The sequence below is a fragment of the Solanum dulcamara genome, chromosome 1, assembly GCF_947179165.1.
Source record: "Solanum dulcamara chromosome 1, daSolDulc1.2, whole genome shotgun sequence".
Taxonomy (NCBI): domain Eukaryota; kingdom Viridiplantae; phylum Streptophyta; class Magnoliopsida; order Solanales; family Solanaceae; genus Solanum; species Solanum dulcamara.
In genome coordinates, this window is record NC_077237.1 from 14412651 (window position 1) to 14436568 (window position 23918).

General features: G+C 33.4%; 1 protein-coding gene across 1 annotated transcript; it reads right to left on the bottom strand.

The window, feature by feature from the left end:
• Positions 1-4989: 4989 nt before the first annotated feature.
• Positions 4990-6861, bottom strand: LOC129887353 (FCS-Like Zinc finger 5-like). Its single transcript, XM_055962425.1, has 2 exons — positions 6380-6861; positions 4990-5370 (listed from the first exon to the last, which is right to left on the bottom strand). The coding sequence occupies exons 1-2, from the start codon at positions 6694-6696 to the stop codon at positions 5193-5195; spliced, it is 495 nt and encodes a 164-aa protein (XP_055818400.1). The 5' UTR covers positions 6697-6861; the 3' UTR covers positions 4990-5192.
• Positions 6862-23918: the final 17057 nt, after the last annotated feature.

A 23918-nucleotide genomic window follows, 5' to 3' on the forward strand; every position in this document is an offset into this window, starting at 1 on the left:
TTTGAAACATTGATGGTAGGTGGACGGTACTACTTTGTTCTCATGTATCCATGGTCTTCCTAACAAGATGTTATACGAGGTCTTTGAGTCAATAACATGCATCCATGCACTCGAACGCATATCCCCCATCGTTATATCTAATTTGACAGCACCAATGGCTCTCTGCCCCCCTTGGTTAAAACCTTGAATCATCAGACGACTTTCAGATAGTTCATTTATCGGTATTCCAAGTTCTTTCACAGTACGAATAAGGAGAATATTGACCCTAGATCCATCGTCCACCATGATCCTATTCACTTTATGTCCACGCACAAAACCTACCATATATAAAAGACGATTATGCAACACTTCACCCAATAAAAGATCATCATTAGTGAATGTAAACTTCGCATCACAAGTGTCCACTTCTTCAGAGTGAGGCTTTATAGGGACTTCATGTGATGGAGGTAATGATGGTGATGAGCTTTCTACCATCATCTCTTCTCTATCAATGTTACAACACGAGGCCTTGGTGTCACGATGAGAAATCTTTTCACGAAACCAACTTGGCAAGAATTCCTCTAATGTCACCGGAGGGCGTTGCTTTTGATAGTAATTTCCCTCGACTCTTGACTTCTTCACATTCTTCTTTACCCTTTGAGTTTTAGGGGTAGGTGGATGGCACCACTTTGTTCTTATCTTTGCTCTAGTCACTTGCTTATTTGGTTCTCTTTGCAAGCTCATTTTACGACGTCTTCGTCGTGTCACTAAAATCCATTCTTCATCATCAGTATAAGCACCGCAAGATTGGTTTTCCTCTAGAGATTTATCTTCCCATATTACTTTATTCATCAAAGGAACAAGCGATGATACGTCAACATTTATTGGTTTGAAGTCACCAAATTTAATCATCTTTGATGGTGATGTGGCTAGGTCATCACCACTATCATGTATTTCGACAAAGTTGCAAAGAACTATGGGGTCAAGTGAACCAAAAGTGACAGAGACTTGATTTGAACTCTCCTTCTCATCTTCAAGCAATATCTTTCCTTCACGGGCCAAGTCCATAATCTTTTCCTTAAAGATAAAACACTTTTCAATAGGATGACCCATCAAACGGTGATATTTGCAGTAATTTGGATCATTAGTCCTCCCAGCCTCATCTGGACGCTTCATTTCAGGTAGCTCAAAGAGTTTTAACGCCAGAAGCTCTTCGAAAATTGCTGGAACATCTGAGTCCAAGAAAGGATACTCTTTTGCCTGCATTTCCTTCAAAGTCAGCTTTCTACCAGCGTTATTCTGAAAAGTTGTGGTCTTCACCCTTTGATTCTTGCTTAGATTTGTAGCTACTTTCAAAGGTACGGCATTAACACTCATCGACTCCTTGTTTCCAAACTTAGGTGCTGATTTTCCCCTTTTCTTTACCTCCATTTTGTCTTTTCCCTTGCGAGGCCCATAAATAATTGGTCCATCAATCCCACTTGCAGACATGCTCAACTCCATATCATGAGCACGTGTAGCTAGTTCCTCAAACGATTTGGGTTTAATACCTTGTAGGATATAACGAAGTCCCCAACGCATTCCTTGAATACACATTTCTATTCCGGAAGTTTCACTAAGCCTATCCTTACAATTGAGGCTTGCATTTCTCCATCGGTTGATGAACTCAATGACGGGTTCATCTTCCCATTGACGTGTATTTGTGAGTTCAACCATGCTCACAGTACGCCTTGTGCTATAGAAGCGATTAAGAAATTCATGCTCAAGTTGTTCCCAACTATCAATAGAGCCTGCCTCGAGATCCGTATACCAGTCAAAAGCATTTCCTTGTAAGGAGCGCACAAACTGCTTGACCAGATAATCTCCATATGTTCCAGCGTTATTGCAGGTTTCAACAAAATGGGCAATGTGTTGTTTTGGATTTCCCTTTCCATCAAATTGTTGAAATTTTGGAGGTTGATAACCTGCAGGCATCTTCAAAACATCGATTCTTGAAGTGTATGGCTTTGCATATGTGAATGATGACTTTGAAGACACGTCATACTTATCTTTGATAGTTCCCATAATAAAGTCCTTCAGTTGATGAATGGGAATTCCTCCTTCAGGAGATACTTGCAGCTCATCCCCCAAATTTATTTGCTTTGTAACTGAATCTCCCTTTTCTTGTATCATCGGACGTTTTCCAGGTGCATGACTTGAGTCCCCCTCCATGACATTCTCAACTCTGTCCGTCAACTTGACAATTCGATTATCCTGATCTTGCACATATTTTGTTAGACCTTCAATTGCCTTCGTCAAACTCGCCAGTTGTTCTTCAACAGTTGAGGTGTTAGTCATCATCGCTTGGATGGCTGTTATGGATGATGGAGCAAAGCATGGATTTTCCCTCAAACTGAAATCTGTCTGAAACAAGTTACGTGGAGTGACTGAGGCAGATCTAGTGATCAAGACATCATCTTCATCTTGAATAGTGCAATTCCTCGTGTTAAAAGGACTAAGTCGAGCCAACATCTTTTCAACAATATCAGCTATATTCTCTCCTTCTTCCAATTCATTCGGAAAGAATCTTGCCCCCTTTGAAGATGGAAGATCAAAAATAGGAACTGATGCGGACGGCACTTGAAGTGCTTGTTGTCCTAGCAAGTTTGCTCTGTTCCTAGTGATGGGTCCCAAACTTCCCATAGTAGCATCCAGTATGTTCTCCACCTCAGAGGAAAACTTGGAATCAGTAGCCTTAGCAATAATAGTCCTGGAGTCAAACTTCTTAGATGCCATTTAAGTGTTCTTGAAGTTTGATGATCGATGTGAAGAGATGAGAGGTAGAGATGGTCCCACTGGGCGTGCCAAAATTTGTAAACAACAAATTTTTGAGCCGAGAAAAATAAATAATCAAGACCGGAAAATTGGAGTAACAAAGTGTAATATTTGATTTCAAAATGTAATACGGTTACAATCTCTATAATAATCCTCTGATTCTTCAAATAATATGAAACACGTTGAACTTGAATTTGATTTAGAGTCAAGGGCTTGAATAGCTTGATCTTGAATCTTCGTTTTCGAATTTGGATTTGAATTATTCGTCACGAACACTTGTATGGTTATGACGAACAGTAAAGATGAACAAGTAACTTGATCTTGATCTTCTTCTTCGTTCTTGATCTTGAACTTGAATTTGATTGCTTGAACTTTGTAGCTTTGTAGAGAATTTGCGGTCTTTGATCCACGAGCTCTCTTCTTGCTTCTTGTTCTTTCAAAAAACCTCCCTCTCAGAATAATGAGGACCCCTATTTATAGTTGTAGGGAGTGGTATGAGGGTGTGATTTGATTGGTTGGTTTGAACTGACCAATCAGATTTCTTTGTTGAAGAGTTTTAATTTGATTGGTCAGAACATGTCATATGAACACGTGGCATTATTTTAGTGGCTCATTTAATTTGACTTAGATTGCCACATAACTCTGACATGTGGCATGATTTTAGTGGCTTATTTAATTTGACCTGGATTGCCACCTAACTTTGACATGTGGCATGATTTTAGTGGCTTATTTAATTTGACTTGGATTGCCACCTAACTTTGACATGTGACATGATTTTAGTCCTCTAGGATGAGATGATATTGGGCTTAACAAAGTGGAGTCATCTTTATAGCCCAAATCAATGGATTTAGATTTTTAATTAAATCCACATTTATTGGGCTTAAATAATCGACCCAATTTTATTAATCCAAAATATTTATTTGGACTAATATATCTTGAATTTAATATAAATTGAACCATTCTACAAATTTATATTTAATAAATTGTAAATGATTACAAGTACCTTCGCATAAAACAGACAGAATAACTGAGGGCTCTGATACCACTGTTGTGTGTGGGGGGGAGAACTACAACTAAAGTTTGATATGATAATAAATAATAAAATAAATTTGACACGAGAATTTTACTTGAAAACCGCTCAAACAGATAGAGGGGAAAAACCATGGGGTATAAAGATTTTACTATGATAATATGGGAGTAGACTGCTCAATAAACACTTCTCTCTTTTAAAAGAAATAACTCATTAAAGAAGACACTCAAGACTACAATATTAACTTGGTGTATAACTCTCTCTGTGTTCTTACTCTTTGGATTGTATTTTTGTGAGATGATCTAAATAAGGGCAAGAAACCCTCTATTTATAGGAAATTGAAAACACGTAAAATACGCGTTTTTGTGTAAAATACGCGTTTTCGTGTCAAAAGTTACTAAATGAGGTAACAACTTTTGAAACGCGTAAAATACGCGTCTTCTTCTTGGACGGTGCATGTGCACCTCCTTTTTTGACTTTCTTGCAGTTCAATTACGATTTGGCCTATCTCCTTTTCAATTTCTAGCTCCATAACTTCTTCATAAAAACTTTACCTTTTTTGGGGGGGTTTCTCACCCAGTGTCTGGAGCCCATGGAGCTCCGACTAAATTTGAATCACGCACTGCAGGACCCATTCAAGATGGCGCTCCCAATAAGATTTTTTTCATATCCAAAGCTTGAACTCGAAATCTCTGATTAAGGGTGAAGTTGTCTCACCATTGCACCACAACTTATGTTGGTAAAACTATACCATTTTAATATTAAACATACCACGTGAACCAAAAATATCCACAAATTAAAATAGTGAGTAGCATACCTCATTGAGCTAAGATTATCCGCGGGCGAATTCTCTTAAAATCTACGTTAGGTGTTAATTAGGATTAATAATAGCTCAAATGTACAAAATTATATTTAAAAAAATGTCAAGTTCAGAAAGGTCTTGAACTATTAAGCCTTTTAACTAGTATTTGTTTTTTCTTTTTTAAAAAAAAACAATGGTAGTGGTATTTGGTAGCAAAATCTTTTTTCAAACCTTGCAAACAATATTTTCCACCTAAATTGTTTGTTTAAAATACTTGGATTTTTTGAAGAATAACAAGATAAACGACGCAAATATAAATAGAATAAAAAATAATAATAGTGTTATGCAAAGAGAGATAAATAGATTAAGGAAACATAAGCGATGGCACGTAGATTTAGTTTGTGTAAAATACCAATACATACATAAAATTTTACAGGAGCGTCCGGATACCACCAACACCATACATAAATCCGCCCCCACAAATGTAGAGTAAAACTCACAATCCCTGTGCATGAATTTTAACTCGATCTTCATGCCTTAATTACCATAGCGTTTTCTTTTCGTTCTTCAAGCTGCTGCAATGGTGTCGCTATTGCTGGGAGTTTCGGGATTAGCGGAAGGAAATTCAGAGTGATTGCGATGGTTTTCCTTCTTAATTGGCTTAATATTATTGGACTTGTCATTTATTTCATCTTGCTTCATTTGTTGTTCTCTACACTCCATACTACAAAATGCGGTATCACCCCTGCATAAAATGAACAAATTACTACTATTATTGCGGAGATCTTTTTCATTTTTAATAACAATAATAATTGTCCAGTTACGTACGAAAAATTCAAATAATAATCTATTAATGTTCATAATGCAACAAAGTAATACTACACCAATAATGTAATCGAGGTATTTTGTTATTTTATTCTATTGACAAAGTCTTGTCTGTTGTTATTCATTTTTATCTTTTAGCAAGTATGGTTGTCTTCTTTCCATACGATTTGGAGGAAGGTAGTTCAATTTCAAGGAAACTTGAAACCGTATCTTTTACTCCCAAAGTTTCATATTATTATGACACATCTTTTCAAGTAAATATTAATTGAAGTTGTATTTTATTAATGATATTTTTGAAATTTTGGAAAAGGATTAAAAATGTCTTTAAATTATGTGAAACGAATAAAAATGTTTTTAAATGAACAAAAATGTCATTCATTTATAATTTGATTCAAAAATATCCGTATCATCAATATTTTGGTCCAAAAATACGTTTTTTCCAAATAATATATTTATTCAAAAAGGATATTTTGACATATTTAGTAATAATAGGGGCATTTTTTAACCAATTTATCGACAATAAATATATTTTTGGACCAAAATATTGATGACAAAAATATTTTTAAATCAAATTATAAACAAATGACATTTTTATTCATGTATTTTTAACCCTTTTCGAAACTTGAAAGTACTATTTTATGCCCTTATTTAGTAGTACTAAGAATAGAAAGGAAAAAATATAATATAATTTTTTTAATTTCATAAATTAGACCAGTAAATTGAAATTAGATTTCTCTTTACTCTCGTCTATTGTTTTTCAAACTAAGAGATTTTTTTTTTCAATACTAACTTTATCATTAATTAATTATACAAAGTAATAATAATAGTTAAATTTAAATTTTCAAATCCGTAAAAGAAAAAAAAAAGGGTCCAAAATATTAACACAAAACAAATATTGTAAATAACAAGATAATTTATTTTTTCGGTACCTGTACATGTAGATGTCTCGTCCATTAGCCAACCGGCGGTTACAAAGGCCACAAATTCTCAAGAAATTAGCCCTCTCTTTATCAAACCCTTCGCCGGAGATTCTCCGTTGGTATCTCGGCGACACCATCGCCGACACAGAATTATATACACCCATGATTATTCCTTCTTTCTCCGGCGAACCCTTAATCTCATCAGCCATATTTTTAGGCTTACAATCAGACGGCTCTGATTCACTTGCAGTCCCTAGATCAACGGTGATCCCTGTCATGCTCGTTGTCCTCCTCATGGGTGGACGGCCCCTTTTCCTCAACATCATCTGGGTGAGTTATGGAGTCGGGAGAGATTTTGAACTGAAGAAGAAATTGGAAATTGGGGAGAAATATAAAGTGAATCTGAGTCGTCTGATTCTCTCTCGCTTTTTTTTATTTGATAAAAAAAAATAAGTTTGATTCTTCTTCCACGTCAAGCATTTATGAAGTCTAATAAGTCATGATACTTTGTTTGGGATTATTGATATATAATGTATTGTATTGTTGCATTATATTATTTTAATTTATATAATATTTAGATAGATTATATCATTTTTTATTATTATATAATGTCATATATCAATAATTTAAATAACAAATCTATAATAAAAGTAGAATACGAAATAGAACTATTATAAAAAAATATTAAGATAACGACGTGACCAAATCGATCGTTACACAAAAAATAAAACTTTTTGTCATTAGATAACAATAAATTTAAACGATACAATACAATAAAATTTAAATAATAATCAAAATAAATATTATATCTAAACTAACAATACAATACAATAATTAACAACCATTCAAACAAGCTGGAAGTGTGACAAATGATGAATTGGAGACATATTTTTAAATTTAAATACTCCTAATAATTTTACTTTCTTTTCTTTATTTTGAGTAAGTTGTATATGATATTTAATACGGGTAAAAATTATTTGCACTCTCAATTTTAATTTATAAATCAAACTTCCTTCTTTAACTTTTAACTTTATAGAATCGTTGTTTCCTCCCTTTATTCTAATTGTCCTTTTTAAATACTTTTTTACTCTTACTTTATTAATTTTTATTTTATTCTCTTCATTAAAATCATGATATTTTCTTGTTTTCACATTCATATTGTAAATTTTCTATAGAATATATTGCTTATTTAAGGGAAGAAAAACGAAAAGTGAAAAGTACTAGTTGAATTATATGAGATTGTAAAAAAGTAATCAAATGTCATAGTTGATGAATTGAATCTTACACTTAACAATTAAAATATCATCAAACATAATAATATTAATAATATTTATTTTAATATATGAATAATTTACTTCCTAACCAAAAAAACCAAACGATCCCTAATTGTCTAGAGGCCCAAAATATACTCTATACTTGGTGCTTAGAATTTAAGCATGAAATTGAGTAAAGGAATAGTACAATACACATGTAGTACTTCTTTCATTTGTTTGACTAAACTCTTTTTGTGTTTGGAGTAAAGTAGTGATGATGAAATTGGAAAAAGATGTGTAGGTTTTGATTTGTTTTTTTGCACTCCTTAAAATATTTTGCAAAGGAAAATGACATCAACGATGGGGTTGTGAATATTAAAGCTACAAATGAGTGGGTTGTGAATATTCCAAATTTCTCCTTGTTTTGTGGAATTTTAGGTTTCCATAGTTTGGGGGAAAGTATCAGGGCAAATAGAGTGTACTGCTCTGTCCCGATTTATGTAGAGGTATTTGATTGAATACGAATTCATTTTTTTTTAAAAAAAAATAAGTCATAAAAATTATATGGCTATAAATCATCTTATTTAGTATAATATGAGAAGTTAAATTATTAAGCACTAAATATATAAATATTAAAAAAAATGTCACATAAGTTAGGACAAAGAGAATATATGTATGGATCAATCTAAACTTCATAAGTTTAGGATTGATTAAAAAGAAAACAATGTCACATAAAATAGAATAAATAGGATATATATTACAATTCTATCCGAACTTAATAATTTTAGTTCAAATTTAATATTCGAGATTTGCAAAAGAGGATGAGCACTTGATCACCTTATATTATACCATGTTAAAGTTGTACAACATCAACCCCTATTTACTAGTTTGACTAAGTTTTTAGCTATATTGTAGCTTTCAGTTGGTACTTTGTTGTTTTTAGCTCGTGTAGTTTTCCCCTTATTTGTAGTATTGCAAATGTGTGTCTCTAAAAATTAGGAGAATTTAGTTAGTGGAATAGTGGTTTAGTGGGAATATGATTCATAAATATTGAGCCACTTCTCTACAAGCAAACACATTCTCTTCTGTTCTTCTTTTTATTTTCCGTTTCAACTATTGACTTCTCTGTTCAGTTGAGTTTATCATTTGGTATCAAAGCAAGGTTGTCTGTGGGAAATCATTTATTGCAGTTTTTCTTTTTGAGATTTCTATTGTCGACACAATGACAGACCTACAAGATGTCAGCGGAATGAAAAAGCTCAATAACAGCAACTACAGTACATGGTCAATTTGTATGATGTCTTACATGCAAGGACAAGATATATGGAAGGTTGTCAATGTCAGCGAGGTGACACAACCAGAAGCAGAATATGCAAACTACACGTTGCAGAAATGAAAGATAAAAGTGGGAAAGGCTATGTTCGCCAACGATTGAAGAGGATGTGTTAGAGCACATATGAGACGCCACCACCCTAAAGCAGGCTTGGGATACATTCGCCAAGCTATTTTCAAAAAAAAATGATACGAGGCTCCAATGCAAATTACTCTCGATAGCACAATGCAACATCACAATTGCACAATACTTTCATAAGATAAAGATGCTATGTCGAGAGATTTCATAATTAGATCCGCAAGCTCTAATTGGAGAGAAAGGATGAAGAGGATCACCATGCATGGTCTGAAGCCTGAATATAGAGGCTTTATTGTTGCTGTACAAGTATAGCAAAATCAGTCGTTAATTGTAGAATTTGAGAATTTACTAGCAGGTTAGGAAGCCTTGGCCAAACAAATGGGAGGAGCTTCACTGAATGGTCAGGAGGAAGCACTCTATGTCAATAAAGGAAGTTGGAATTTCAAGCAGCATGGTACCAGTGGATCTAAGAAGAATGAAGATGAAGTGGAAGGTCGTCAAGGCAAATGGAGCACTCATGGAGGGGGTGGTTGGAAGAATCAAAGTCGTGGCAAGAAGTTTGAAGGGAAGTGCTACAATTGCGAGAAGAAGGGACATATGGCCAAAGATTGCAGGTCAACGAAAAAGACCGTTGAAAGTAATGTTGTCATTTCCAAAGTTGAAGAGGAGTGGGATATTGAAACACTCTTTGTTGTAGAACAAGAGGAGTTAGCTCTTACAGTAACAACCTCTAAACAAATTGACTATGAAAATGACTGGATTGTTGACTCATGATGGTCAAACCATATGTGGTGACAAAAAGAAGTTGCAAAATCTATCCGAGTACAAGGGATGCTGCTTCAAAATGTTTATCATGTCCTATGTATGAAGAAAAATCTTCTTTCAGCACCACAGTTGACATCTTTGGGTCATTTTGTGTTGTTTGGTCGGAAGATATAAGAATATATCATGATCTTGAGATTAAAGAAGATCCAGTAATGAAAGGACAAAGATTGAATTTTGTCTATGTAATGTTGGCAGAAACTGCATATATAGACAAGACAAGGAAGAATGAAACCGCAGACTTATGGCATATGCAGTTGAGTCACGTCAGCTACTCTAAACTTAGTGTCATGATGGAAAAGTCAATGTTGAAGGGTCTTCATAAATTTACGGTAAGGACAAATTGACTCCATTAATGGAACTTTGTATGAAAACTATAATAGATTGAGAGGAACTAGATAAGGGAGAAGAAAAAGAAGCAGAGAAGAATAAGAGGCAGAGAAGCGAAAGAAGAAGTTACATTGCTCACAATATCACTTGGTTCAACATGCATTACATGTGTATGGGTGTGGTGTATTTATAGTGCACCTATAGTTAGTTTCTAGTCACAACAACCTATAACTAACTCATAACAAGCTCTAACAAACTTAATTAACCATGGTAGCTTGCTAACTTGCCTATGATTAACACTCCTTTTCAAGCTCATGGTTTGAACAAGTTCATAACTCCAAGCTCATTCAACAACCCCTTATGTTGTGCCTTACCAAGACTCTTTGTGAGCAAGTCAGCTAATTGATCCTTGGTGTGTACAAATTTTGTTTTCAGCATTTCTTGATTGATTTTCTCTCTTACAAAGTGACAATCAATGTCTATGTGTTTGGTCCTCTCATGAAAAATAGAATTCACTATAATCTGAATTGCTGCTTTTCTGTCACACGCCATGGTTATAGGCAACTCAATGTGTACCCCATGTTCTTCAAAGAGCCCTACTAGCTATGTAACTTCAGCTGCACAGTTGGCCATACTTCTGAACTCAACTTCAACTGAGCTTCTAGACACAATCTCTTGCTTCTTTGACTTCCAGGTTATCAAGGCTCCACCAAACTTAACTAAGTAGTCAGTTACTGATCTCCTTGTCTCTAAGCATCCACCCCAATTTGAGTCATAGTAGGCAAGAAGCTTGTTAGTGTCTTCTACTGGCAGAAATAATCCAAGTCTAGGTGCTTCTTTTATATATCTAACTACTTTCAATTAGGGCTGTACAGGGCAAATCGATAAACCGCACCAAACCGATAAACCGAACCAAACCAGAAAAAAAACCCGACTAGTGGTTTGGTTTGACTTGGTTTGGTGTTTGAAAAAAAAACCCGACCATTATAGGGTTGGTTTGGTTTTAACTAAAAAAAGTTAAACCGAACCCAAACCGACCCGATTATAGATATACTACTTTTAAATTATGTTATACATAAAAATATTTATTAAAATGTAATTTATAAATATTTTTTAAAATTTTTTCATAATTTTTATTTTCTTTCTTACATTTAGATTTGAACTTGAGAAGTCCATTTAAATAATATACAAAAAAAACTCATCTTATAAAGTTATATTATAAAGTTAAAACTTCAAACAGTGTTCTGCCTCCATCTTATATGTTGATATTTTGTACTAGAACTCTTTTTAAGAAGCACTGCTCTGTGCTTTTTGTTAGATACTATGAAAAACCCGAGAAATCCTAAAAAACCCAAAAAACCCGAGAAATCCAAAAAAACCGAGAAAAATTGATATAAAAAAACCCGATTTTTATTGGTTTGGTTTGGTTTATAGATTTAATAACTCGATACAAATGGTTTGGTTTGGTTTGTAAAAAATCCGAACCAACCCGGTTCATGTACACCCCTACTCTCAATGCTGCTTCCATGTGAGACTCTTTAGGACAGTGCATATACTGACTTTGGACCTGAACTGAGAAAGCTAAATCAGGCCTAGTCATGATTAAGTACAGAAGTCTTCCTACTAGTCTTTGATATCTTCCAGGATCCTGCAGCTTATGATCTTCATGTCCCTCATTGCTTTTGATACACTCATCATATTGCACAGATGTCAATTTCTAATTCTGTTCTAAAGGAGTTCCTACAGATTTAGCTCCCCCTAGGCCACATTCAGCTATTAATTCAAGAGCATATTTTCTTTGAGACATGTGAATCCCTTTGCTTGATCTAGCACATTCAATACCTAGGAAGAATTTGAGCTCTCCCAGATTCTTCATCTTGAATTATTTTTGTAAATCTTTACTTGTGTCACTAATGATAGACTGATTACTACCAGTGATCAAAAGATCATCTACATAGACCAACACAATGAGTATATCATCCTCATCATGTCTAGTAAAGAGTGAGTAGTCATAATGACTCTGATGGAATCCCAACTGAATCAAGGACTGTGTTAGCTTGAAGTTTCACTGCCTTGGTGCTTGTTTGAGACCATCTAGAGACTTGTAAAGTTTGCAGACTTTAGAGCTCCTCCCCTGTCTAGCAAACCCAGGAGGAATGGTCATGTACATATCTTCTGACAAATCACCATTTAGGAAAATATTGTGGACATTCATCTGATGTATAAACCAACCCTTTGATGCATCAAGAGCAACTATAGACCTCACAGTTACCATCTTAGCCACAGGGCTAAAAGTCTCACCATAGTCTAGGACCTCCTGTTGGCTATATCCCTTAGCTACTAATCTAGCCTTATACCTCTCTACTTCCCCTGTAGACTTATATTTGACTTTGTAAATCCATATGCAGCCAATAGGTTTCTTACCAGGAGAAAGATCTACCAGACTCCAAGTCTTGTTATCCACCAAGGCATTTATTTCCAGCTGCATTGCCTGAATCCACTGAGGGTCAAGAGCAGCTTCTTTATAAGAAGAAGGCTCTGAGATAGCTGAATATGACTTGATACAAAAGCTATAGAAAAGAGAAAGATGACTGTATGTAACATAGTCAGACACTGGAAATAGACAAGAGAGGCTTTTGGACTGAGTGATATAGTTCTGAAGCCAGATAAATGGTTTGGATGATCAAGAAGACCTCCTGGTAGGAATATGAGTAGAGGATGTTAGAGGCTGAGAGTTTATAGGAACTGTTATAGGGGACATAACAGGAGATGGAATAGTAGAATGTACTTCAGGTGCAAGTGGTATCTGAGATTTTATAGGAGCTGTAGTAGTGGACATAGTAGGAGATGGAGTAGTAGATGGAGGATCAGGAAAACTGGAGGTAGAGGACTCAGTATCAGGTGGGACTAAAGTTAAGATTGAAAATATGGGATTGGATGAGGTTTGGAAATCTCTGAAAGGAAACAAGTCTTCTTTAAACATAAAATGCATGTTTACAAACAAGGACTTAGCATACAGATCATATAGAAGGTGCCCTTTTTGAGACATAGATTAGCCCATAAGAACAACAGATATGGCTCTAGGAGAGAACTTATCTTTGATAGATGGAGAAATGGCATAACACAGGCAACAAAAGCTTTTGATATGAGAGAGGGAGGGAGGATGTTGATACAACAACTCAAAAGGAGACTTATAGGACAGGAGTTTAGAGAGAAGTCTATTAAGAAAATATACAACAGTGGTAACACACTGTCCCCAAAACTTTAAAGGGACAGAAGCCTGGAACCTTAAGACTCTTGCCATATCTAATATAGTTCTGTGCTTCCTTTCCACCACACCATTTTACTGAGGTGTATAGACACATGTGCTTTGATGGCATATACCAAGACTAGACAACATGGATTGAAAAGTTGTTCTCATAAATTCAGTCCCATTATCAGTTCTAAACACTTTGACACATGTAAAAAATAAGTTGTGAACTTGAGCAAGGAAATATCTCAGCAGAACTATTGTATCAGATTTAGCTGTGACAAGAAATAACCAAGTAAATATAAAGTAATAATCTACTATAGTAATAAAGTACTTCATACCATCATGAGTAGGTACCCTATATGGACCCCAAATGTCACAATACACTAAGTCAAAGAGTGCCTTTAAAGTATGAGTGCTAATAGGAAATGGAAATTTTATTTGTTTAGCTAATGGACACACAATACATGTAGAATGATCTGAGATATCTAAACCAACAAGAATAGAAAACCTCCTTATTACATCAAAAGGAGCATGTCCTAACCTCATACGCCACAGTGCAATGGAATCAGAACTACCACATACAACACTAGTAGAGAATGTTTGAGCAGTACTACATAAACTTTGAGTAGGAACAGAATAGTTGAAACCTTTCTTGAGGATGTAGAGCCCTTTATCTTCTCTACCAATCCCCTTGACCTGTCCACTGTATAGATCCTGAAAATCATAAAAATCAGGAAAGAATGTTGCCATACATTGAAGTTCCTTAGTTAACTGAGATACAGATAACAAGTTGCATTTGAATTCAGGAACAAATAGAACATTTCCAATAACTTGATCTCCAAAGACTTTTGTGCTACCAACATGAGACACTGAAACTACATTTCATGTGGGTAGAAGTATCTGTCTTTTTTCAGACTCAGACACTGATGTGTACTTATCTAGTAATGTTGACTGAGATGTCATATAGTTAGTGGCTCCTGTATCAACTATCCACTCCTTACTCACATATTTGGACACTAGAGAAGATAGAACTCTACCTGCAGTGGTTGCTTTAGCTGAGTGCTCTCCATCAGAGTCACTTCCTTTGGCTAGTAGCTGCATGATCTGTTAATATTGATCAACTGTGAAGAAAGCTGCAGGTGACATGTTTGTTGCACTAGTTTCTCCAGTATGTAATGGGCCTGCACTTTGAGCAACTGTAGCTTGGTTAGCAAAAGAACTAGAGCTAGATGTAGAACTATCAGTTTTCTTCTTGGATTTCCAACCAACTGGATTTACAACATTAGTTGACTACGCAGTTCCCCTGTACTGTGACAATGAGTCAGCGATTTGCATGGTAGAAAATCATGTTTTTCATACAAAGACTAAGCATGTTGAAATACATTACCACTTCATTAGAGAAAAGGTGTTGCAAGGAGAGATTGACTTGGAGCCAGGGGCGGAGCTACAGGGGTGCGAGGGGTGGCAACCGAACCCCCTTCGTCGGAAAATTGCATTATATATATACTGCGATTTTTTTATTCATGTACAAATATTATTTTTTCATCCCCTTAACAAATAGAGATTGTGGATCAGTGGATAAGGTGTCTGTGATTGAGCCCGCGGTCACGGTTTCGATTCTTTACAATGACACATTTTTTTACTTTTTTCATCCAGTCCCTTATTTTTTAATTTTCTTGAACCCGTTATCAAATATTCTGATTCCGCCCCTGCTTTGGAGCATATTAAAACAGAACAGCAAATTGCAGACGTGTTCACAAAAAGCTCAAGTGTCAATAAGTTTGAAATTTTATGTCAGCAGCTAGGCATGGTTAAGACTGAAGCTGATGTCGAGAGGGGGTGTTAAAGTTGTACAACATCAACCCCTATTTTCTAATTTGACTAAGTCTGCAATGTAGCTATATTTTAGCTTTCAGTTGGTACTTCGTTATTTTTAGTTCGTATAGTTTTGCCCTGTTTTGTAGTATTGCAGATGTGTATCCCTAAAGATTATAGTAGTGATTTAGTGGAAATATAATTCTATAATATGTAAGCCTATATAAGGCCACAAAGCATATTAAATAAATATTGAGCCACTTCTCTGCGAGCAAACACGTTTCTCTTCTGTTCTTTTTATTTTTCGTTTCAATTATTGGCTTCTCTGTTCAGTTGAGTTCATCATACCATGGCAAAGAATCACATCAATTACCTACTCCTTTGAAAGAGTGATGAAGGTTTACTTAAAGAGTGTAGGATTATCCAGAGTAAAAACCTCACAACTCAACATAAAACTCTTGGTAATGGATCTAAAAGTTAAAAAAAAAAAGAGGAAGATGAGAGCTTTGTATGACCACGCAAGAATCAAGCAAGGTGGGCAATTTAACTAAGGAGAAAATTCAGGAATTAAGGGAGAAGTTAATGGTTATGGGTGCTTGGAAGATTAGTGAAGACACTGATAGTATGTGGACTAATTGTATTAGGAAAGTAACTAGAAGGATGTTAGAAGTTTCATTACCCATCGCCTTCATGGGGTGGGACGATGTAAAATCAATATCACGCTAAGTCCAAATGGGTTAATAAGTGTGACTTCTGCAATACTAAATTGCAGTAGCTAGATTGGGGTGATTTCAGGCGAGATCTAAATATATGATGTCATTGGGGTTCGAAACTGAGGTCTATGAATATATAATCAGTTAATATAAATATATAATTAATTAATTACTATATAATAGTATTTAGTATTTAGTATTTACCCTTTAGATTTTGCCTCTTTTGGTTCAGTGTTACGGTAAGGGTTTGCAAGTTTGTAAGTTGTTATGACGGCAGCTCCATGAATTGTATCTTTATTTTAAAAGTATTTTCTTATTTGTTAAATTGAAAATCGAATCATTAAAGATCAAAAACTGATAAATCGTAAAATGATAACAAAATCTTATTGATTTAATTCGATTTAGCGTATTTAAAAATCAAAAATCAATAAACCAAATCGATAATACATAAAATCAAAACGAACCAATCAATATATACCTCTATAAAAAAAAAGGCATAAGGAATCCGAGTGGAGAGACACATCAATTCATAGGTCTTGTAATAAATCATTTTCAACAATTATTATGTTATTCAAATGTGTCAATTATTGGGACCATATGGACCTGTCATCACCGTGTCCGGCCTTGACATAAGATTAATTTTTTTAAAAAAAAATAATTTTACACAAATAATCGAACAAATGAAAAAAAAAAATAAAAAAAAATCAATTCCTAATATTTTTTCCTTTTTAATTTATATTTTTTTTACTTCTTTTTGATGAATATTCTTTTTATCTTAAGTAAACTTTTAATTAAATTATTTTATTTTTAATAATTATTTTTTATAAAAATAATATAAAATATATGAGACTACAAGATTAAATAATATTTAAATATATTATTAATTTAAATTACAAGATTGAAAAAATTGTGTGCACATCATTAAATTTTGTGAGCATTATTAATACTTCCAAAACGAATAATTACAGCATCGTCTGGTCATCACTATATGGGACCCGCCAAAACCAATATAATCAAGTCTTTGTTCACATTGCCAGGTGTAAACTGGTCATTGGTCAATAGATGGCCAATCACGTGTTTTCAACCTCGACCTTTTTTTAAAATAAAATTTTCGCAAAAATATATGAGTCCAACATAAAATATTACATCACTTAATTTAATACGTATATAATTTTACATAATATTATATCTTAAATTATTATATATAATGGGTCTAACCTTATATAATAGTAGCATATAAAAAATGCTTATATATAAATATGGATTAAATTAAATATGATATTATAGTAATATTTTATATTAAACTACATGAAGTAAATATTTTCTCTGAATAAAGATAGAGCGGGATTTTTCCTTTTTTTTCTATAAATTTTTTTTTTATTAATTTTATTCTTTTTTATAATTCATGCAATTAATTAATTTGATGGTGGGTCCAATTTGTTTCAATTATCACAATGTGGCGTATAATTGAGAGCGTCTTGGGAACTTTGGAAATTGATTGGTTGGTAATTGTTGAGTCTTTGACTAATTGAAGTGTTCATATTCTAGAGTTCATCGATAATTATTGCAATTTTTTTTAAAAAAAGCACATACACTTAAAAACTTTTTTATAACAATATTCTTTTTTTAAATATTTTAGAAGTCATAAACATGATATTTTAATAATATACGTGTGTCTCACGTATTTTAATAAATAGATAATTTTCAAAGAGTTATTATATAATATACGTGTGTCTCGCGTCAATCAATAAACTATATACAAGAATAACAAAATTATTCAAAAACAATAATTGAAATTAAAATAAATGTTATATCAATCTAATGAGTAATGATAAGAAATTCATATACGAAGGTTAAAAAGTTATTTGAAAAACGTAAACTTTTTTCTATAATATTTTTAATTCTTTTATTTATTATTTTCTTTACCATAATTAACTAAGATTTAAAGTCTTAAATATTAGGACTTTTAATATAGTTCAGATAAAGAAAAATTTAAGAATTAAAATTTAATTTAATTTTAAAGTACTAAATATTAGAAGCTCTTATCTATTACGAATAAGTAAATATTTAATAGTTATAACTTTAATTAATTTCAAAATTCATAGCTATTAGAATGGATTTAATAGATAGTTTAGTGTACTTTGATTGCACGTGTATATGCATGTAAACTTAGAAACTATAAATTGCACACTTATTGAAATAACGAGTGAGATAAATCCCAAAATTTTGATCAAAGTATTAAATATTAGAATCTTTTATCTATTACAAATAAGTAAATATTCAATAGTTATAACTTTAATTAAGTTCAAAATTCATAAATATTAGAATGGATTTAATAGATAGTTTAGTGTACTTGGATTGCACGTGTATATGCATGTAAATATAGAAACTATAAATTGCACACTTATTGAAATAACGAGTGAGATAAATCCCAAAATTTTGATCAAAGTACTAAATATTAAAAGGTCTTATCTATTACAAATAAGTAAATATTTAATAGTTATAATTTTAATTAATTTCAAAATTCATAAATATTAGAACAGATTTAATAGATAGTTTAGTGTACTTGGATTGCATGTGTATATGCATGTAAACATAGAAAATATAAATTGCAGACTTATTGAAATAACGAATGAGATAAATCCCAAAATTTTAATCAAAGTTATTGTTGATTACTAACACATTTAAACACAATAACACATAAAGCAAAGGAGAAAAAAGAATGATAATTTACAATTATGAGCATGAGATTATACAGATTTTCATACAAGCTAACAAGAATTATTAAGTCATGAATAAATTTTTACTTGTAACAATAACATAAAGAATTACAATATTTGACAATACAAGACAAAATATTTAGGGGGGTGGGGTGGGGTGTATTTGAGCTATTAGATACCAAAAAATAAGTCACAAAAATTTTAAAAAGATGTATTTGAGCTATTACATACCTATCAAAAGTAAAATATGTTCTTTTTATATCAAACTTTAGGCCACGTTATGATGGTAAAATTCCTCATTTTTCCTTACGTGATTTTATTGTGCTTTCTGTCTTTTGTGATGCATCTTGTTTATAATATATTTTTTCTTACCATATATTTAAGGAATCCTTAATTATTATAATTTTTATCATATATCTTTCTTTTAACATATTTGGTACTTCCTTAATTTTTAAAATATATATTTTTTTATTATATATTTTAGAACTCACTAATTTTTAATAATATAAAAATAATTAAATAATAATATGAGTAAAATCATAAATAATAATTTTGTCTATTGTAGAACATTTTCGTAAAAGGCAAAAATTTCAATAAACATTTCTACCGACCATCATGCTTTTAAAGTAATATTGATACATGATAACACTAACTGATTAAAGGCATAAATCCACTTCTAAACTTGTTCTGAAAGTCAGTTACATGTTTAAACTAACAAAATGACCTATTACACACTTATGCTACTCAAAAGTGAATTTATTTACCCCCTTGAGACATATAACAACACTCTCACAATGGGAGGTGTATCATACTCGTGCCACGTCAATATATCTCATTGCCACATCAGATGTCATGTCAGATTTTGAGAAAAATTCTCCATGTCATTCAATTGCTTCTTCTTCAATGAAAACCACCATGAAACCACTACCATTACCACCACATTAGTACAAAATCTAAATATTTCACAATCAAAATTAATATAGCGGCCACAAATTTCACCACATACGATTAAACCCTCCATCGGAATCACATTATCACCATCTTCCCCACAAAAAGTAACTACCACAAAATGTAACACCCATAACTAAAATCATCACCATCAAAAAGTACAAACCCACCATCAAATATCATATCACCATTATCAATATCGATTTCTTTTTCTTCACCACCTTCAATTCCCTCTTTTTTGTCACTCACCACCCATCACCAACATATCTATCATTATATTTTATTTTTTAAACTCAATCATCAATTTTATCAAATACCACAAAGCCAAAGAAAAAATTGGATATAATGGAGATGATGAAATCAAATAAGAATAAAAATAGGATATAAGTTGGGGAAGAGGATTTTGATGGAGGTAGGGTGGGGTAGATCAAAATTTGGTATGGAAGGTGATGAAAATTTAAAAAAGTAAAGCCGAACAAGACGCAGGTGGGTGTTGTCACGACCCTAACCCACTGTGAGTGACAACCACATTGATTCTCCGATGGAAGAATCCATCAGGATTAATTATATAAGCAATCTACAATACAAAAACTAGCAAACCATTTAAGAAGCAAAAGACCGAGTTCTCATAAACTCAGTCAAATTATCATAAATAACTGCAAAAATAAATTCCTAGAATCTAAAAGTCATTGTACCAAAACTCTAGATAGTCAAAAATGGAAATACAACCCCTAAACTAGAAAACATAAATCTATAGTCTTAAATGTATGTGTTAGAAAAGATGGACAAAGGAATGGAGAAGAATCCATGGTAACCGTAAGAGTAGCTCACCCTTGGATTTGAATAGTCGTGTTGTGAAATGACACTATGTTGATAATCTCAAGCAATGAACTTGTTTATTTACTTGTTCAAGTGTGATTGCTCATTGTTATGTAATTGTGCATGTTGTTTTTGATTGATGGTTGGCTCGCGTGCCACGCTGGTACATTATACTAACGGTTGGCTAGGGTATTATGTCTTATATGAAATAATTATTAGCTCATATATTGCACCGATACACTAACAGTTTGTGTGTAGATTGAGTGGATCGGGTTTCTGCATTTTGTGATCATGTGGGACATGTTTCATTCATTGGTTGATTCAGGAAATTATGGTTGAAATCTGTATTATATTATGATTGTTGATATATGTGTTGATTTTATTACTATTCTATAGTTACTTGTTTACATTAATGTCTTGGAACTGGTAATATGATCGTACCAATACACTATTATTGTAAACTGATACTGCACTTTCTCTTTTCTTATCGAGTACATAACATATTCAAGTGGATGATATGAGACCTAGGTTGGGAGATGTGTGACCGTTAAAATTCAAGGGTGAGCTACCCTTCTGGTCTATTGTCACGATCCAACCCCGTAAGCCGTGATTAGTGCCCGAGCTGGACACTTGTATACATATCTATTAGACATCATTAAACTGATATCAAACACAATATGAAGTCTTTGTGAAAACATGATGTCATCTCAAGCATTACCTACATGTATCAAGGTAACTGCCTCCTAAGGAGTCGCAATCGGTTAAAAAATTATGATACAAGAGCTGACGAGGCTGTTGCTATATACAACATCCCAAAATATACATACACAAGCCGACAAGGCTGCCACTACGAATGAGAACGTCCCAAAATACAAGTCATATAGGCAGAACCAAACACATATACACACAACCCACACATATATCTACAGACCTCTAAGAGTATCAATAGTATCATATGGTGGGATAGGGCCCCGCCGTACCCCTGAATGAACATATATATACATCAAAAAGGGTCTATACCACACGTCTAGGCTCTGAGACAAAGGAGCATTCTAAGATAGCTGAATAGGAATTCTAGGTTGGCGGATCTCCAAAGCTAATACCTGTATCTATGAGCACGAAATTTATCCCCCCCCAAAGAAAGGGGGTCAATACAAGATATGTACTGAGTATGTAAAATATAAAATACAATAAAAAAGATCATACCTGAAGTAAAGAGTTCAGGAGACAAGTATAATAATCAAGAACTCACTGTATTTGTGCCTTACAAAACAAATCATGCATATCATTATCATATACCATACCCGGCCCATTATGAGACTCGATGCCATAATCGTATCATCATATCATATATATATATACGGTATCGTACCCGGCCCTCTAGTAAGGGACTTGATAAATAAAATCATGTACACATATATCGTACCCAACCCATCGTGGAACTCGGTGCCATCATATCATCATATACATATATTATACTGTACCCGACCCTCTAGTGAGAGACTCGATGAAGATATAATAAAGCTGTGCACAATAACATACCCGACTCGGGACTCGGTGAAGGATATAATAACAATATGCACGGGTAGAATATCATGAGCAACCATATATAATTAGATCATCATCTGAGACTCAATAGAACAATCAAAATGAACCATCATTTGACAATCAAGACAATAATCATCTCAAGTCCATTATGAATTATAGCAAATATGAATTATACCAAAAATAGGACGACTGGAATCATACATGTGTATCAAGACATAATGGTATGAGTTCTGGGAATCAAGAACATTAGCCATCCTAGTGTCACTAAAAATATGAGCTTCTTTGGAATTTATACATTCGTCGTCCATTTGTTTCATATGGATCGTGCTAAAAGAAAAAAGGGATAGATTTACATACCTTTAGCTCTTATTTGCCACACAGGACGTATGCTTTTCAATAGTATCTCAACCTATATTAAGATGTCAAGAACTACGATTAAGCTACGGAGAGATTTAAAACATATTCTAACGTTAGTAACTCCTTTTTAGAAATTAAACAACGTTTCTCTCATGTTCAAACCAGACACACAGTGACTACGACAACATCAACAACCACACATTCAAGTACTAATCTGGGACTATCCAAGACAACACTCGAGAATACTCCAAATAGCCGCACTACCTTCTAAACAGCCCCACATTTACAACATTCGATAATAGTCCACATACGACTACCACATATTCAAGTTATCTTTAATGATCCATAGTTTTAACGTTTCATCGAGACAACTTTACAACACAACAGCCCAACCAACATACAACACAACGTATAACTTTAACTATCATTAATCTTCCAAGCTCAACAAGAACAAGAACAACCTATCAAACAACCCCTACAGTTTTAATAACACTACAACACCAATTTACATAATTTTATACATCCAATTCACATTTACGCATCCACAACACGTCCATATTCATCCTAAAATATATAGGAAATGATTAACTCTTATCTTAACAAATTGACTCCTTAAGTTGGCTGAAACTTGTGGATTGAAGGAAGGAAACCAAGGTGAATCAGACTATACGTATAAATGTATATGTACATAGTAGTAGCTTAAGTACTTATCCTTTTTTTATAAGGAACATTAAGGTGTTTCTTTTCTGCACATTGTAATAAGGTGACATTAAAATGATGAAAACATTTTCAAGGATACATATATGCATATGTATGAGAGGCGGTGGCAATTTAGATATGAGAAAGCTCACTTTACTTTCTTTAGCACATATATATTAATAAAATTTGTGTTGCACTCTGTATTAACATATATATTAGCATATATATTAACAGGTTGACAAGTAGCATATGTATTAGCATATATATTAACATATTGACAAGTAGCATATATATTTGTTGCACTCTTCCTCCACTTCCTCGTGGCAGTGGAGGTGCCACATGTTGAAGCCACGTGCCCCACTTATAATTTAATTAGTATTAGTTTAATCACTAATCCCACTTAATAATTGAACCATGGTTAATTAATTCCTAGTCTCCATTAATATTTCTAGACCAAATAAAATTTATAACCAATTCATGTATTAATTCAAATAGGGAGTAAAATATCTATCTCGTATCTAAGAATAATCTTGTCTCTTTATTTAAGACAGTAGGTGCATCCCCTTCTTAATTCCTGCCACAAGTTCGTAAATAGTTGCATCACCTACTTTCTCTTTTTATTTAGATGTAGTCCACACGTTCTAAGTAGGTGCATCACCTACTTTCTCTTTTTAATAGGTTAGCAATTAGTCTTACCTTAAGAACCTGTGTGATCCCTGCTACTTAAGTTAGACAAGTACTTAAGTAGCTTAATTATGTAAGACATCCAAATCAGTAGCTTAAGCAAGTAGGTCGATTACCAAAATAAATTATTTGGCCTCGAACCCCTTTTAAATCCTTCCAAACCTATTTCCAACCAT

Excerpts from the sequence above, each read along its gene's own strand:
- LOC129887353 (XM_055962425.1), bottom strand. The coding sequence starts at position 6,696 with ATGATGTTGAGGAAAAGGGGCCGTCCACCCATGAGGAGGACAACGAGC. Across the intron at positions 5,371-6,379 it reads CGAGACATCTACATGTACAG|GGGTGATACCGCATTTTGTA; the intron begins GTACCGAAAAAA and ends CATTTTATGCAG.